Source organism: Oncorhynchus gorbuscha, linkage group LG25 (assembly GCF_021184085.1).
Source record: "Oncorhynchus gorbuscha isolate QuinsamMale2020 ecotype Even-year linkage group LG25, OgorEven_v1.0, whole genome shotgun sequence".
Classification (NCBI taxonomy): Eukaryota; Metazoa; Chordata; class Actinopteri; order Salmoniformes; family Salmonidae; genus Oncorhynchus; species Oncorhynchus gorbuscha.
The window spans coordinates 28,558,647-28,577,765 of NC_060197.1; the positions used below are offsets into that span (position 1 = coordinate 28,558,647).

The following is a 19,119-nucleotide window of genomic DNA, read 5'->3' on the forward strand; positions in this document are numbered from 1 at the left end:
ACTTATTATTTATTTATTTTTATTTATTGTTTAATATTCCAACCACTGATATAAGGTTGAAAGGTGCTGTCTGGTTTGCTGTCTTGTCGGTTGTTATTAGCGTTATGCAATGGTGTAACGTCATACTGATTTAAAACATTTAAAAATACTTGACCAGATTTACCAATGTTTGATGTGTGACGTGATTTTCTTGGATTACTTGTGGGATCATACCACAGACACACGTCCAATGTTCCAATCAAGTTGGGTACTTCTACTGTGTCGTACTCAACCTGTTGGATTCACTCGTGTCTGTGTGAAGTGAGGCTTACACTTAAAAACATGGAGGGTCTGGTACCATCATCTAACTGGACATTATGGATGCAGTCCTATAACCTGAGTGTGATTGACAATATTGACACATTGAAGGAGGAGTATTAATGGAAGAGGAGGAGGGAGAAGGAGGAAGAGGATAGATAAGGAATATGTGCCCGAAGTCAGCCTCTGGCTATGTTCTGCCATTTAATCACAGCTTGGATTCCTCTCACTAGGAAACCGCCTAGTTACCCACAGCACCACGGTACCTTAGCCCCACTTGACTTTAACCACAAGACACCCGCCCTTCCTTAACTACAGACCAGGCACACAACCCAACACCACCATCTTGCACTCTGATCTCTCTCTCTCTCTCTCTGTCTCTCTCTCTCTCTATCCGCCCCCATGGAGTCTAGCTGCGCCGCTGTGCACCCTGGGACCTGGTAGAGTGCAACGGAAAATGTGTTTTCTCTTTCTCCCTTTTCTCTTTTTCCGCTTTTTTTCCCTCTCTCTCCGTCAGACGTAATCCTGTTTATTTTCTTCTATTCCTCAGAGCGCGGCCCAGTCAGAAATGATCTTTCAGATGGTTACATCACTGCCGATAGGCCACAACGTTATCTCGGAAATCTCTCCCTCCCTCCCTCCCTCCCTGTCATTAGGTTCCTTGTCAAAACATTCCGGATCGAGCTGGATAGATGGGAAGTGGGGAACATTGTTTTGGGAACGCCACAACCAATCAGATGGGGGGGGGGGCTGATGGGAGGAAGTGAAGTCACGACTAGGACAGAAAGAGTTAGGAGGAACTGATGATCTGTAGAACCTCCAGGAAAGTGAGTGAAACACTTGTAAACAGTGAGCGTTCACAATTGTCCAGGCAGGGACTGGCGCCAGCCCCCTTGGCTCGGTGTGAGGATAGAAACTGGGGAAGGGTTGGGGAAAAAAGACTGGGGAAGAACTGGGTATTTGGAGAAGAGCCGAAGGCTTAGAAATCCACAGGTAGGTATAGACATACCGTATAGACATACCGTATAGACATATTGTAGAAAACCCGGCTGAGTTTTGAACATTATTCTACAGAGAAGCACAACCTTGGGGGGAGAACGACGGAGGGTGGGTTTACCTACATTTACATTTGAGTCATTTAACAGACGATCTTCTCCTAACTGCTGTAGTGCATTTGCGGTTCAAAAGTAAAGTGAAGGAGAACGAGTGCTATGGGAGGAGCAGACGACACTGTTTGTGTATGAGAACGTAAGTGGACTTCTACACAGTACTGAGGATCGTCAGCAGGACATATTACTCTCTCCTGGCCTGACCTGTCCCTCATGGCTGGGTTCCTCAGGTCAGAGATGAGAGGGATGGTTCTCTTGAACTGGTCAATCCTGTTCTTAGAGAAGTCCACTATCTCCCACTGCTTATCCTGCAGACACACAACAACAACAGCAAAAGTTTACTACATAACAAAATACAAAGTCCACCTCATTACCAAAATTGCGCAACAAATGCAAGGGACTTGTTTAGCGCACGAGGGAAAAGTACAGGTGCCCAGTACCATGCAGAGTACTTTGATACCGACGATGTGTATAAACCCTGGATGAATAACAGCCAATGAACAGCCAGCCATCTTGGTACTGCTCCTCCATTGTAAATTTTTTTTTTTTTTTTTTTTTTAAGATTTGGGAAGCTATAGAAATTTATTTAAGGAAAGGGGAAAGGGGGAGACCTAGTCAGTGGTACAACTGAATGCATTCAACTGTAATGTGTCTTCCACATTTGACCCAATTTATGAAGGCCTGCATTCGTTTTTGACACGTTTCTTCTATTGCAGACACCTTAATGCCTACTTTTAAATTATATTACGTGAGCTCAACATAAATATAAAAGAACAATTATTAAAAATGTCCTTAAAGTATATATATATATATTTTAGAAAGTACTAATGTTACTGTCCCAACTATTGAAATACTGTAGAATTCAATTCATTCGGAGGATTGCTCTTACTGGGGAATGCCAAAGCCTCTCAATGGGCAAGACATAGCTTCAGCAATCCAGAGCAAATCATTGGATAGAACATAGAGTAGAATCAAATGTGTACTGTAGCTGTGGTAGATAAGACACTGACCTTGAGTTCCCTGCTGAGTTTGTGTAGTTTCTTGAACATGGCCTGGGCGGTGTTCTCCATGCTCTCTGTCTGCAGAGTGACAAACTGACCCGCCTTCCACTCATCCCAGTGGGCATCCCACTGCTGGGTGATCTCCCACACCTGCTGCAGGTAGTCTAGGTCCTACAACACAACACAGAACATACACACATCCCCTTTACAGCGCAATGCGCATCCTACCACAAGCCTACGTTATGACTTCAGATGGTGGGGGGGGGGGCTTACAAATGAACCCCTAAATTATCCTCCTTACTCTCTACATTGAGTGAACGGGGAAAAACCCTTGTCCCCTCATCTATGTCATTGTATTTGACTAGGCAAGTCAGTTAAGAACAAATTCTTACTTACAATGACAGCCTAGGAACAGTGGGTTAACTGCCTTGTTCAGGGGCAGGACGACAGATTTTACCTTGTCAGCTCGAGGATTTGATCTGGCAACCTTTCGGTTACTAGTCCAACGCTCTAACCTCTAGGCTACCCGCCGCCCCAAAATGTGCGACCATAGCACCCCGCTCGTGGCACGGTTCTTCTATACTGAAGATGCCCAGGCCGTGGGTTGGGGTTATGGGTAGGTGGGCTACCTTCTCCAGGGTCTGTACGTCTTTAGAGCACGGCTGTTCAAGCTTGAAGATGCCCAGCCCGTGGCGTATGGTTCCCTCCTCCTCCTTCAGCGTGTCCAGCTGGCCTCTCAGCGCCGCGACCTTCTCCAGAGCCAACTCGCACGTCACCCCACTACCAAACGGACCTGCAGTACGGTACACGCACAGTACATACATGTATATGTGATACCTTGTAATGTGTATACTTTGCATATATACACAGCACAGTACAGACACGCAACTGCACACACGTGAGAGATACCGGCACATGCAAACGGTAAGCAGAGCTGTTAATTCAACAGCAGTAAGCGTGACAATGTATAATACTGTATGTAGTAACCTTGAGCGGATTTCACAGCAGAGAAACGGTGTGATTGTATCAGAGATGGTAATCTGTTCTGTTTAACTCAACAGCGTGTGGTAGGGGAAGTAGAGAAGAAGTGTTTCTCCCTCTGCGTCATTCATGTTGTTTCACAGCTTGAGCCCAGAGGTCAGTGTGTCACGACTTAACCCCCTGAGGAAGGGATGGATGAAGAGGGAGAGGTCAGATAAGAAGAGGAAAATAAAGAACATCAGGGGGGCGAGAGAGAGGGGGAAAGAGGGGGAGAGATAAAATAAAGAACATCAGGGGGGGACGAGAGAGAGGGGGAAAGAGGGGAGAGATAAAATAAAGAACATCAGGGGGACGAGAGAGAGGGGGAAAGAGGGGAGAGATAAAATAAAGAGCAGGAGGGGGGACGAGAGAGAGGGGGAAAGAGGGGAGAGATAAAATAAAGAGCAGGAGGGAGGTTGAGAGAGATAGAGAAAAAGAAAGAGACAGAGGAGTGAACCCCTTTTGTACCCTGTGAGAGTATGAGAAAGAGGAAAGCGGGTTGGTTGGGTTCCCAGGTCCCCCAGTCGGCCCCTGCCAGATCCCCACAAAGCCCCCGACCCCCCTTAAACTTCCCAGACTACGCCCACGCTTAGTCGCTCACCACCACCACACACACTGCCCTCCAATGGGGCCCTATCCCAACCAGAGCCCAACACTCAGGCCCCAGCCCAACTCCCAGGGCCCAGCCACATCCCCAGCCAAGCTCCCATCCCCCAGGCCCAGCCCAACTCTCAGGCCCAGCCACATCCCCAGCCCAACTCCCAGGCCCAGCCACATCCCCAGCCAAGCTCCCATCCCCCAGGCCCAGCCCAACTCTCAGGCGCAGCCACATCCCCAGCCCAACTCCCAGGCCCAGCCAAGCTCCCATCCCCCAGGCCCAGCCCCATCCCCAGCCCAACTCTCAGACCCAGCCCAACTCTCAGGCCCATCCCCATCCCAACTCTCAGGCCCATCCCCAGCCCCAACTCTCAGGCCCATCCCCAGCCCCAACTCTCAGGCCCCAGCCCCATCCCAACTCTCAGGTCCTTCCCCAGCCCAACTCTCAGGCCCTTCCCCATCCCCAGCCCAACTCTCAGGCCCTTCCCCATCCCAACTCTCAGGCCCCAGCCCCATCCCCAGCCAAACTCAGGCCCATCCCAGCCCAACTCTCAGGCCCCATCCCCATCCACAGCCAAACTCTCATGCCCCATCCCCAGCCCAACTCTCAGGCCCATCCCCATCCCCATCCCAACTCTCAGGCCCATCCCCATCCCCAGCCCAATTCTCAGGCCCCATCCCTATCCACAGCCCAACTCTCAGGCCCCATCCCCATCCACAGCCCAACTCTCAGGCCCATCCCCATCCCCATCCCAACTCTCAGGCCCCATCCCCAGCCCAACTCTCAGGACCCATCCCCATCCACAGCCCAACTCACGCCCAGCCCCATCCCAGCCCAACTCAGGCCCCATCCACAGCCCAACTCAGGCCCAACACCCAGGCCCCGCCCAACTCCCAGGCCCAGCCCCCACCCCATCTCCCACTCTCAGGTAGGACGTTTCAGCTTCAGACAGACAGACCCACCATCACCACCATCACCAGAACTGTACCACAGCCTCTTATCTGCTTTCAATTAGGCCTTTCACTGGATGACTGCCTGCTGCTATTATTGCAGCCATGATGCTACTAGTAGAGTAACAGGAGTTGTAATGAGGGAATAACTGATTGTACAATCCTCACTAGACTGGAGAGTTCTCTATACTATACGTGTTGCACTGGGCTGGTGCTGGTCCCAGATTTGTCTTGCCGACTCAACAGGTCTGGGATCAGGCTAGGGTTGAGGTACGTACTAAGGTTATGGGATAATTTGATGGTCTTTATTCATTGACTATTCACAGACTGTTGTCTCTGTGCAAAACCATCAGACCAGTTCTATTTCTTCTATTTGACTGTGATGTGCCCTTCACACAGAGAATGAATATGATGTGGCTGACCCAATTGACTGGGATATTATTGTGTGTGTATGTACGTGTGTGTGTGTGTGTGTGTGCACTGTGTTATTATTGTAGAAAGTGGTGTGTGTGCTCGCATCTGTGTACTGTGCAATTATTGTAGTGTGTGTGTGTGTGTGTGTGTGTGTGTGTGTGTGTGTGTGTGTGTGTGTGTGTGTGTGTGTGTGTGTGTGTGTGTGTGTGTGTGTGTGTGTGTGTGTGTGTGTGTGTGTGTGTGTGTGTGTGTGTGTGTGTGTGTGTGTGGTCTGGTCCTGAATACTAATGTCGCAGAGAACAAAGTCTGCCTGCTGGCCTCATTAACCTTTCCAGTGCTACAGTCACAGCCATTGTTTTCACCTTCTAAACATTCCCCCCATTCTCCTCTCAACAGGTTCTGAGCAGAAGGGACGGCTGGGGTGAGAGAAGTAACCTTCAAGGAGCTCTGGAATAGAACGGTGGGATAGAATTGCGAAAACACACAAAGTGAGGTGACTTTGTGGAACTTGATATGATGAATTTGACTGTTCTAGCGTGCACAACGTAAAGTGCACAACTTTCCCCACAGTGAGGAGGGGAATGGTTCACATTCTGAGACGTGTTGAAAGTGTAAAACTTTTAGATTCAGATGTGGTGAGACAAAGTGTGTAAGAGAGAGCCGAGAGATGGAGAGATGGGAAGGATATGTAAGTCTGTCATGACAAAAACAATGAGACATCACACGCCTCTCTCTGTGTTCACATGAGAGAGAGAGAGAGAGAGAGAGAGAGAGAGAGAGAGAGAGAGAGAGAGAGAGAGAGAGAGAGAGAGAGAGAGAGAGAGAGAGAGAGAGAAACAGAAATGAGAGCGAGGGAGTGGAGCAAAGGGATGAGAGGGAGGTAAGAGAAAAGTAGGACAGGAGGTTTGTCCTCTTTGATACGGTTTGGCACGGCATCTTGTTTCGAGTCGTAGACGTGTGCGTGCACGCGAGCGCATGTGCGTGTCTGTTTGCCTGTGGAGGAGGAACAGCGAGTTCAATCAGATTTTTAATGGAAACAGAAAATAAGAGAATAAACAAAAGTATGGGGAAAAGTCTCCCTACAACGAAGGATGGCACGGCCAGAATGGGAGATGTCAGACGTGGAGAGAGACAGAGAACATGTCGTCCAGGCCTCTGGGGGGAGATGTCATGGACCAGCTGGGAAGATCATTGCCAACCAAGACAAGAGACCCCCCTCCCCCCCACACACACACACTACCCCTATGGTGCTACTAACATGTCCTTATACAGTCTGCCATGCAAACCTCTGTGTGTGTAGCCTTCTGTACTGTACAGTAAGTAGCCATTGCCATCCGCCTGTACTGATCTGTCTCGTTTCTTGCAAAGGACAGTGGGATAGATGAAGAGTAGTCCGGCTACAATGGGCTGTCTAACGTTCAAAAATACTACCTATGCGACATCGTCTGCTGCTGAACCCCATTTCTGCCTCAAAATGTATCTAAGCTAGAACAATAAATATGTCAATAATGTGGACATGTTTCTGTTGAGGAAGTCTTAGTCCCACCATTTTACATCCAGCTAAGAACGTTTGTGTTTCATGGAGCAGTATTTCAGAAGTTTGACAATGGGCACGAAAGCTAGCATGAATTTGTCCAACATTCAGCTTGCTAGCTGAACCAGGCACTGAACCAGGCACTGAAACGATGCTAACCAACCAGCTACCTACTTAGCTAGTGCTGCCACACACAATGTTGAACGCTTCCAACAAAAGCTAGCTAGTAAGCTACTAGCTGACCCAACGATACAAAGTTACATGGTAGCGATAGTGGAGAAACATGCTGATTTATGGACTGATTTCTGATAACAGTTCCTCCTAATTCTGGGGCTGCATGTCAACAACTTCAGGGTAATTCAAACAGGCTAAGCAAGTTTTTCATATCAGTGACTGTTAAAGGACGCGCTAGCTAGCTAACTAACATTTAGCTATGTCAGTAAACTAGCAGCTACACACGTTAGCTAAGCAGCTAACTAACGTTTAGCTATGTCAGTAAACTAGCAGGTACACACGTTAGCTAAGCAGCTAACTAACGTTTAGCTATGTCAGTAAACTAGCAGCTACACACGTTAGCGAAGCAGCTAATCAAGTCACTGCATTGGCGACCGACGTCCTTGCACAGGCTTTGTGAAAATTGTCTAACAATTGCAAACTTTGAAATCACTACCACAACTTTTTATTTAATCATTTTTGCTAGTTATTCTGCTTATTTCACGGAGAGTCATATGAAAGCGCAGTGATATAAAACATTTGCAACTATGTTTTCACTGTTGAATGGCGGAAGATCTGGAATATTCCAAATGTGAATATGAGTTCCACGTCCTACTAGACAGACAGGTCGAGGGATGAGCGTGGCGTGGGAGTGACACCGTCTGACGTAAAACAGGCGATTAATTGAAATTCCAATTCAGGAATGGAATTTATTACCTGGATATGCATATTCCTTCACAGGAATTCAACTGAAAATGGAATGGAATTGACCCTAACCCTGGTGTGCAGAAGTACTGTCAAATAATCTGCCTGGTGTATGTATGGCTGTTTGTGAGACATCTGTGTATGGCTGTTTGTGAGACATCTGTGTATGGCTGTTTGTGAGACATCTGTGTATGGCTGTTTGTGAGACATCTGTGTATGGCTGTTTGTGAGACATCTGTGTATGGCTGTTTGTGAGATATCTGTGTATGGCTGTTTGTGAGATATCTGTGTATGGCTGTTTGTGAGATATCTGTGTATGGCTGTTTGTGAGACATCTGTGTATGGCTGTTTGTGAGATATCTGTGTATGGCTGTGAGACATCTGTGTATGGCTGTTTGTGAGATATCTGTGTATGGCTGTTTGTGAGATATCTGTGTATGGCTGTTTGTGAGATATCTGTGTATGGCTGTGAGACATCTGTGTATGGCTGTTTGTGAGATATCTGTGTATGGCTGTTTGTGAGATATCTGTGTATGGCTGTTTGTGCTAGCAGATGACCTGAGCTGCTGAAGGTCTGGACAGTAATCTGCATTTTCTTCTTAAACTCCTCTGCTGAGAAGATGAGGCTGCCCTTGAACTTGTCCTTGTGTTTCTTCAGCATGATGTCACTGTCTATCACCACCTGTTGGAACCACACCCACTCCCCGTTCAGAGCCTCCAACATCTCATGGACCTGGAGAGAGAGAGAGAGAGACAGAGAGAAGGGGGGGGGGGGTTTAAAACAAGGGGTGGGGGTTGGGTGGGTGTGCGTCCGTCCGTCCGTCCGTCGCGCTACTCACAGTCTGGTCCACGGTGACCTCGTACTTCTCCAGGATAGCAAACTGTTCGTGGATGGGAGGGATCTGACTCTCAATCTTCTGAAGGTCTCCCTGTAGTGTCTCCAGGAGCTTCAGACTCTCCCCCAGCTCCACCAGGGACTGAGGGGGCTGGCTCAGCCTGGACACACACATAGTAGTTCATTGACCCTTTTCATTCACTAGCAGCACATACAGTACACATCTTCTGGACTCTGAAGACGTCTGCAGATAAAACGTTTCTGACAGGTCACAGGTCAAAAGGCCTGTAATCTAGCTATATGCCGCACATATGCCTTTCCACCAGACACACTGGTCCCACTTTCAACTTTAAGGCCCATAAACTCTTCATGAACCTTTTATAAAGTGGAACCCACACACTCCCGGCCCCACCCTCCACCACCCACCTTCCCCACCCACCTGAGAGCGTTCTCCTGCAGAAAGACGTGCAGCTCTTTGAGCCTGGTGCTGGCCATGAGGCTGAGCAGCTGGGTGAACTTGCCCTGCCACTCGTTACAGTGCTGCACCAGGCTGAACTTCAGGGGAGCACAGTCCAGCAGCACAAACTGAACACTCAACACCGTCTCCTCCTTCTGAACGTTGTTGGCCACCTCCGTGTACCTGGGGGAGGAGAAGGGTGAGAGGAGGAGGGGGGGGGGGGATATGTGTAAGTACATGTACAAGATAAAGACCATACTTTGACTTCAATAGGAACCGATACACTGTTCCTTTGATTCCTAAAGATTCTACTTTGTTTACTCATATAATTATCTGTATAATACAGTAAACACTCAGATACAATGCTAAATGAATTAAGATCAAACAAAAGTCAAGACCACACAAGGATTAAAGCAACATGGTCTGACTGTTCTATTGACAAGGGCCAATAGGAACCTGCTGAGCCAGACCAGCGTGTCGTGTACAAACATGGAGTGTTGACTCTCCAACGATTTACATCGCACTGTCCCAGACAAATCCATAAGACAATATCTCACTGTCTCTCGCTAGTCTCCAACATGTTTACCATGCACGTCCATATGACAGGCTATACAGTTGAAGTCGGAAGTTTACATTCACTTAGGTTGGAGTCATTAAAACCCGTTTTTCAACCACTCCACAAATTTCTTGTTAACCAACAATAGTTTTGGCAAGTCGGTTAGGACATCTACTTTGTGCATGACACAAGTAATTTTTCCAACAATTGTTTAGAGACAGATTATTTCACTGTATCACAATTCCAGTGGGTCAGAAGTTTACATGCACTAAGTTGACTGTGCCTTTAAACCGAAAATGATGTCATGGCTTTAGAAGGTTCTGATAAGCTAATTGACATGATTTGAGCCAATTGGAGGCGTACCTGTGGATGTGTTTCAAGGCCTACCTTCAAATTCAGTGCCTCTTTGCTTGACATCATGGGGAAATCGGAAGAAATCAGCCAAGACCTTCAAAACGCCTGAAGGTACCACGTTCATCTGTACAAACAATAGTACGCAAGTATAAACACCATGGGACCACGCAGCCGTCATACCGCTCAGGAAGGAGACGTGTTCTGTCTCCTAGAGATGAATGTACTTTGGTGCGAAATGTGCAAATCAATCCCAGAACAACAACAAAGATGCTGGAGGAAATAGGTACCAAAGTATCTATATCCACAGTAAAAAGAGTCCTATATCGACATAACCTGAAACGCCGCTCAGCAAGGAAGAAGCCACTGCTCCAAAACCGACATAAAAAAGCCAGACTCGGTTTGCAATTGCACATGGGGACAAAGATTGTACTTTTTGGAGAAATGTCCTCTGGTCTGATGAAACAAAAAAATAACTGTTTGGCCATAATGACCATCGTTATGTTTGGAGGATAAAGGGGGAGGCTTGCAAGCCGAAGAACACCATCCTAACCGTGAAGCACGGCGGTGGCAGCATCATGTTGTTGTGGTGGTTTGTGCAGGATGGACTGGTGCACTACACAAAATAGATGGCATCAGGAGGTTGGAAAATGACGTGGATATGTTGAAGCAACATCTCAAGACATCAGTCAGGAAGTTAAAGCTTGGTCGCAAATGGGTCTTCCAAATGGACAATGACCCCAAGCATACTTCCAAAGTTGTGGCAAAATGGCTTAAGGACAACAAAGTAAAGTTATTGGAGTGGCCATCACAAAGCCCTGACCTCAATCCTATAGAACATTTGTGGGCAGAACTGAAAAAGCATGTGCAAGCAAGGAGGCCTACAAACCTGACTCAGTCACACCAGCTCTGTCAGGAGGAATGGGCCAAAATTCACCCAACTTATTGTGGGAAGCTTGTGGAAGGCTACCCGAAACGTTTGACCCAAGTTAAACAATTTATAGGCAATGCTACCAAATACTAATTGAGTGTATGTAAACTTCTGACCCACTGGGAATGTGATGAAAAAAATAAAAGCTGAAATAAATCACTCTCAACTATTATTCTGACATTTCACATTCTTAAAATAAAGTGGTGATCCTAACTGACCTAAGACAGGACATTTTTACTAGGATTAAAATGTCAGTAATTGTGAAAAACAGTTTAAATGTATTTGGCTAAGGCGTATGTAGACTTCAACTGTATATGTTTAACAGAGAGAATACAGGGACAGTTGGGTCTGGTTGGGACCCTCTCTCTTCTTTATCCGGACCCTCTCTCTTCTTTATCCATTCCCATGGGAGTAGAATGAACCTGCTCCTAGATTTTTTATTTAACTAGGCAAATCAGCTAAGAACAAATTCTTATTTACAATGACTGACTAGGAACTGCCTTGTCCAGGGGCAGATTGACAGATTTTTACCTCGTCAGCTCGGGGATTCAATCTAGCAACCTTTCGATAACCGGCCCAACGCTCTGACGCTAGGCTATCTGCCGCCCCGATGCTGGCACCATCGAGAGCATCCTGACTGGTTGCATCACTGACTGGTATGGCAACCTCCGACCGTAAGGCACTATAGAAGGTATTGCGTACGGCCCAGTACAACACTGGGGCCAAGCTTCCTGCCATCCAGGACCTCTATACCAGGCGGTGTCAGAGGAAGGCCCTAAAAATTGTCGATGATTCAAGAAACTCTAGTCATAGACTATTCTCTCTGCTACCCCACGGCAAGCTGTACCGGAGTGCCAAGTCTAGGTCCAAAAGGCTTGTTAACAGCTTCTACCCGCAAGCCATAACACTCCTGAACAGCTAATCAAAGGGCTACCCAGACCCCTCTTATACATATTACCTTAATTACCTCGACTAACCAGTGATTCTGTACCGGTACCCCCTGTATATAGTCTCGATATTGTCGTTTTACTGGTGCTGTTTAATTATTTGCAACTTTTATTTGATAATTTTTACTTAACACTTCTTAAAGCAGTGCTTGTTAAGGGCTTGTAAGTAACCATTTCCCTGTAAGGTTGTATTGGGCGCATGTGATATATACAGTTTGAATTGATTTGATATAAACACACCCGCGGGAAGTAGGGGTGCTTAACAACCAGGGGTACCATCTTATACCGTGCTGCATTTGTGCTGTTGCAATAAAAAACCATTACACTATTTATCTGTTGCATTATTGATATGAATAGATCATGCGATTGGAGTAGGGGAGAGAGAAAGACATGGGCCCCATTCTGCACGGTGAGCTCTCAGCTCTGTTTTGTAAGCAGCGCTCTCATGCTATGATCTGATCTATTCCGTTGTGGGGGTTTGGAGTCACACGCGCTCTGTTGTATGATAGACAGTTGAGTTAGTCTCTCTCCCCCTCTTCTCTCCCTCTTGTGGTGGATATCAAGTGATCCGGAGCAGCACTAGCCTTCCACTTCTATTCGAAACTTGGCAAAAAGGGAATGGGAACCATAAGAAATTCGGAACGTGGCATTCTCTCGCCCTCGCAGGCCTGCTCCTGCCCATGTCAAACACGCCCACTAGTCTGGCAAGCAACACAGTGCAGGCCGCAGCCCAACCCGTGGCGCATTCCACCAACTGGCGCTGGATCGAGGTGATCGCTTTTCTCGGCGACGGAGCTCATAGCTGACCATTTGTGCTCCGTTTTAATAGGCTCAATCTTAGTTACAACACCGCTCTCGTTATTTCTCTCTCTCACACACACCCTTTGTAATTATGCAGTACAAAGAAATGTGCGCTCTGTTCACAGTGGTCTATCCCTAGGCGGCGCGTGAGTTTGTGAGTTTCAAGATGGGGGAAGTTTGACAACTGATCCTGCCATTTCTACCGATCTGCGTGACAGTTTCGTGGCACAGTTTAATTTCAATTAAAACGTTTTTGTTTCTCAAAATCATTGTCACGTGGTTAATAATACAAATGGGTATTTAAATGATAAAAATCTAAGAGTATAGGCCAATGTAGCAGAAGGCCTATAACTTCCATTGTCAACTAAGTACAAATACATACAGCTGACGAATAAAAACTGAAAATGCAGGTTCTTTCAATCACATTCATCTCTCTACTCCGCCTGTCTGCCTCCCTTTTCTATCTGTCATGACTTGAGCTATCGCTAGTGAAGTGCAACATTGTATCAACTAGCCTATTCTGGGCCACTAGCCTATTCCAGGCGCTCAGAGTGTCCCGGGCCAGTGAGCTTGGGACAGAGTCAGCTGTTTTTGCACAGACACAGCTGTTTTTGCGCAATGGGAAACGTGTTCAGGTATTTTATGACGTTTCCACTGGTTATATGGGATCCTCAGAGCATTACATTGAGCTCTTTCACACCGAGGCCTGGTGATTATCGAGGGGGAGAGGGGTGGAAAAGATGGTTCAAATACGGCGAGGAACTATTATCATTCACAATGGACTTAATAAAAAAACGGACTTCGTTGACTTACTGTGTGAGGTGAAGAAGAAATGACTGAGAAGCTCAGCTTAGTGGTGGTGAGTGCAGACAATCACAAATCAGACGTCCCCAAACGGGCACTTTCTACCATTTGCACGGAGCAGGTCTGTTAGTCTACTTCTAAGCGTGCTCCGGGCGCACGCCCCGTCAGCATTTAGAGGGCAGAGAAACCATACACATGATCACATGGAGCTCTCCAAAGAAAATACAATGAAAAAAAATGACTAAACTAATGGTATGAAATAAACCCAAACCTGTATCTCACATGTGTAGCAACGTGCCTGTAGGCCTAATTAATCCATGCATTAGCATAAATGTATGTAACCAAATGATGAGGATTAACAGTAAATGTACTACTGGTGAACAAAACATTAAGAACACCTTCCTAATATTGAGTTGCACCCCCCCTCCCCTTTTGCCCTCAGAACAGCCTCAATTCCTTGAGATATGGACTCAACAAGGTGTTGAAAGTGTTCCACAGGGACGCTGGCCCATGTTGACTCTAATGCTTCCCACAGTTGTGTCAAGTTGTCTGGATGTCCTTTGGGTGGTGGACCATTCTTGATACACACGGGAAACAGTCAAGCGTGAAAAACAAAGCAGCGTTGCAGTTCTTGACACAAACCGTTGCACCTGGCACCTACTACCATTCCCGCCCTCAAAGGCACTTCCATCTTTTGTCTTGCCCCTTCCCCCTCTGAATAGCACATACACTATCCATGTCTCAAGGCTTAAAAATCCTTCTTTAACCTGTCTCCTCCCCTTCGTCTACACCAGTGGTTCCCAAACCTTTATGGCCTGCGACCCCATTTTGATATCCGGGAAATTCTCCCGGCCACAATCATGTGGGGGAAAAAATGATGTAAATAACAGCCCATGTTGACTTTTTTAATTGGGGCTATGGCAGTCAATTGCAAAACGTTCTGATTGTTTTCTCAACTCACCATCATATACATTTAACGTGGGGCTATGGCAGTCAACTGCAAAACGTTCTAACAGTATTTCTGATTGTTTTCTCAACTCACCATCATATACATTTAACGTGGGGCTATGGCAGTCAACTGCAAATGAGTTCTGACATCATTTCCCTTATCTCACCGCAACTAACGAGACGGTTGATGCATGTCGCGTCAGAGCTTCTCAAAGTCAGGGGGCGTGGCCGACAGTGTGCTCCCTCATCTCCCCTGTCACCTCCAACCTGGATGGATGTTTATTTTCATGCAGGCGAGAGCACTGAATCAGCGTACCATGAGTTTTAAGGGGGAGACGGCACAGTATTAGCCTTTGAGTCAGGAAGCAAAAACTCTCTTCCATTATGACACGTGAATGCGCTGCCTGCAGCGTTCAGCCACATGACAGCTCCGTCAGCTGTTTTCGATTTCACTTACCGACACGTCAACTGAGCCTGGATCACAGTCAAATAGATTTCGCTGATTCGGTCACTCATCTGTATATTGTTTTTGTATTTACCCTGCATGCTCGCGCTCAGTTCGTTCAGTTTCCCAAATGTCTGTTACATAGGCACGGAGACACATTTTCCTTTCATTACACAGTCAACAAAGTCAAACCGTTCTTCTCTCAATTAAAAACATCTTTCCAACACTCCCCCTCGATAACCACCAAGCCTCGTAGTGGAATAGAACATCGTCCATCGTCTGTGGTTAACAATCGAAGTTGCCCGCCGCGCATCTCTGAGTTCTGCGCTCAGCTCTTTTGCCCACCAGTTGCTCTCGGTGTATCCATTCTAGCATTCATTGGGTGTATCATAAAATGAGTCCATATGGCAGAGGGAGACACATTCATAACTAGAGTGTAGAGGCCTGCCCGCCGTCCCGTGATAGATGGAGCCCCATCTGTGCAAAAGCCCACCATTTAATCCCATAGAGTCTGTTTCTCGCCAATATAGCCACGTAGGACACTGAACATCCCCTGTGCCGTTTCAGGCTCGGGTATCGTGAGACAGAACAATATGTCCGTGTGAATAGCATCCCCAGACATGTAGAGCGAACAAAAGTCAATGCACGGGCATCTCGGCCCTTGCAGCTAACATCCATTTAGGGAGCATAAGGTGGGGAATTCGAGTGGTTCAGTCAGTGTCCTCTTGATTGTTAGCTGCAGCATCAATTCTTAGTTTCACAGTGTTATCTGTTAAAGGTATCGCTGTGAGTTTCTGTGCCTCTGCCTCCCCACACAATGTTTTTCACCATATCAATTGTGGACGGTAATATCAAAGTCACTGCAATAGCGTGTGGTTTCATAGCATAGCAGGCTTAGCCATTCACAGTGGGAATGACTCGAGTGCAACGGTCAGGTGCGGCCTGGGTCAAGGCCGCGACCTCTAGTTTCAGGAACCGCTGATCTACACTGATTGAAGTGGATTTAACAAGTGACATCAATAAGGGATCATAGCTTTCACCTGGATTCCCCTGGTCTAGGTCAAGGTATTCCTAATGTTTTGAACACTCAGTATATGCAATGGGGAATTGATCCAAAATAAGCAATCAAAGGTCAAACAATTAACACAATGAAAAACTGTGAATGCCCAAGAACTGGGGGGAGAGAGCGAAGTGCATTCTGGGGAACGGAGCGCATTCTGGCCACCCACCCCTTCTTCTTGTCTCAACATTTCAAATGATACTCAAGACACATTTTCTTCACACATATTATAGATGCATTGCTTTTCACTGACATCACACTAGGCAGGCTGCCTAGTGGTTGGAGCATTGTGCCAGTAACTGAAAGGTTGCTGGATCGAATCCCTGAGCTGACAAAGTAAAAATCTGTCATTCTACCCCTGGGTAAGGCAGTTAACCCCCTGAGAGCCGTGGATGTTGATTAAGGCAGCCCCCTGCACCTTTCAGGTTGGGTTAAATGTGAAACATACGTTTCAGTTGAATTCCTTCAGTTGTACAGCTGACTATGTATCCCCAGCTAGGCCTATTGCCAAGCAAGCAGCCCAAATTACAGGCTTTCAAATTTGTGATTTGACAGATGCTAATGATCATCTATTGCTGAGAATTATTTTATTTATTTCTGTATAGATAAGAGTAATTATATAATTTTGGCAAAATGATTTCAATGTAGTTTAGCCTGCAGTGACTACTATTACTGAATCTTGTCCTAGGCTTAGGCTGATCACATTAGGTATTGTATCAAAACATCTTCCCGCGGCTATGTATCTAAGGTCCATTCTGTAGCGCAAGCTGATCCTAGATCTGTGACTTCAAATCCTGTTGAGGTAGATGACCTGTTCGCCAGATCTGTTCTTATTTTAGCCAACGCCACCGTAATTCATTCCAGTGAAAGCTAAAGAAAACACAGATCTGGCAACCCCCCCCTCCCCCACTAGCCGTTAGAGGGTCAAACCTGGCGATGTCGGCGTCGAAGGAGGACACGGGGGGGTTGAGACGCTGGTATCTCCTGATGAAGGGGTCCTTGTTGATCTCCCAGATCTCTCTGTGTTTGTCCCAGGTCTTCAGGTAAGCCTGCAGGTGGCCTGCGTTGGCAGTCATTCCTGCTGCTACCGCTGCCTGGATCTTACCGATCTCCTCATCTTGTTCTGGGGTTAGAGAAGGAGGGAAAGGGGAATCACTATATCAACTAGGCCGAAGCAAATCATATTTCTAGGATGAGTTATTATTGAATTGTCCAGATCCTGCTCTGGGGGAGAGAGAGAGAGAGAGAGAGAGAAAGAGAGAGAGAGTCAGACAGACAGACAGAGATTCCATATGGAGTAGGCCCTGAACTGATACAGATATTTTTGTATTCCGTCCATCCTCTCACCTGCCGAAGATTTTTTATCTCAATGAGACATGCCTGGATAAATCAATGACGACGGTTATGGTTGCAACTTGGAATATGTTAACCTGGTCTGAGATCTGTGGATAGAGGCACCTTCTACCACAAGCTCACCACATGGTAGATACATACCGTAACTGTACACTCGACGACATAGACTGCATGCTTCCACACACACTCCTAGTTAAATACAGTGAGTTGACACACCTTTGACACATTGTAACAGGCACTTACACGTGCTAGAAAAGGCTTTTCGTGAGTGAACACGTTTAACAGCCCGGCGCATGTCACTAGGGATCAACTACACTATGTTGATTGGGTTTCAGGAGCTAACAGCAGTAGCTGTAACTGCATTCCCCCTCGATAGAGATATGGCTGGAGACACACACACACACACACACACACACACACACACACACACACACACACACACACACACACACACACACACACACACACACACACACACACACACACACACACACACACACACACACACACACACACACACACACTCAGAGCTATGGGGAGGGGCTACCTCTGACCTGCTCCAGTCCACCATCTCCTGACTGTTTGATTAAAGCCAAAGCCCAGATACTCCCCGTGGACGACCTGCTGTCAATCAAACCAGGAGACAGCTGACGAGAGAGCTGCTTAAAATGGACAGATGAGGATAGGATGAAGAGAATGGGGGCGAGGAGGGTGAAGGGAATGGGGATAAATGGTAACAAGAGTGTGGAGTGAAGAGGAGTGAGGATAAATGGTAACAAGAGTGTGGAGTGAAGAGGAGTGAGGATAAATGGTAACAAGAGTGTGGAGTGAAGAGGAGTGAGGATAAATGGTAACAAGAGTGTGGAGTGAAGAGGAGTGAGGATAAATGGTAACAAGAGTGTGGAGTGTGAGGATAAATGGTAACAAGAGTGTGGAGTGAAGAGGAGTGAGGATAAATGGTAACAAGAGTGTGGAGTGAAGAGGAGGGAGGATAAATGGTAACAAGAGTGTGGAGTGAAGAGGAGTGAGGATAAATGGTAACAAGAGTGTGGAGTGAAGAGGAGGAGGATAAATGGTAACAAAGAGTGAAGAGGAGTGAGGATAAATGGGAGTGAGGATAAATGGTAACAAGAGTGTGGAGTGAGGATAAATGGAGGTGTGGAGGATAAATGGTAACAAGAGTGTGGAGTGAAGAGGAGTGAGGATAAATGGTAACAAGAGTGTGGAGTGAAGAGGAGGAGGATAAATGGTAACAAGAGTGTGGAGGATAAATGGAAGAGGAGTGAGGATAAATGGTAACAAGAGTGTGAAAGAGGAGGTGGAGTGTGGATGAAGAGGAGGGAGGATAAATGGTAACAAGAGTGTGGAGTGAAGAGGAGTGAGGATAAATGGTAACAAGAGTGTGGAGTGAAGAGGAGTGAGGATAAATGGTAACAAGAGTGTGGAGTGAAGAGGAGTGAGGATAAATGGTAACAAGAGTGTGGAGTGAAGAGGAGTGAGGATAAATGGTAACAAGAGTGTGGAGTGAAGAGGAGGGAGGATAAATGGTAACAAGAGTGTGGAGTGAAGAGGAGTGAGGATAAATGGTAACAAGAGTGTGGAGTGAAGAGGAGTGAGGATAAATGGTAACAAGAGTGTGGAGTGAAGAGGAGTGAGGATAAATGGTAACAAGAGTGTGGAGTGAAGAGGAGTGAGGATAAATGGTAACAAGAGTGTGGAGTGAAGAGGAGTGAGGATAAATGGTAACAAGAGTGTGGAGTGAAGAGGAGGGAGGATAAATGGTAACAAGA

At 46.7% G+C, this 19,119-nt stretch overlaps 1 protein-coding gene across 2 annotated transcripts in view; it reads right to left on the minus strand.

Annotated features, from left to right (window-relative positions):
- The window catches only part of dnah2 (dynein, axonemal, heavy chain 2), a 253,765-nt gene that overhangs the window by 154,258 nt on the left and 80,388 nt on the right, over window positions 1-19,119 (minus strand). For both annotated transcript variants that reach the window (XM_046327988.1, XM_046327989.1), the window contains exons 20-26: window positions 16,907-17,099; window positions 9,116-9,316; window positions 8,681-8,837; window positions 8,400-8,574; window positions 3,037-3,200; window positions 2,417-2,578; window positions 1,611-1,714 (exon numbers count right to left, since the gene is read on the minus strand). In XM_046327988.1, the coding sequence (XP_046183944.1) occupies window positions 1,611-1,714; window positions 2,417-2,578; window positions 3,037-3,200; window positions 8,400-8,574; window positions 8,681-8,837; window positions 9,116-9,316; window positions 16,907-17,099 (1,156 nt within the window). The remainder of the gene's footprint in view (window positions 1-1,610; window positions 1,715-2,416; window positions 2,579-3,036; window positions 3,201-8,399; window positions 8,575-8,680; window positions 8,838-9,115; window positions 9,317-16,906; window positions 17,100-19,119) is intronic.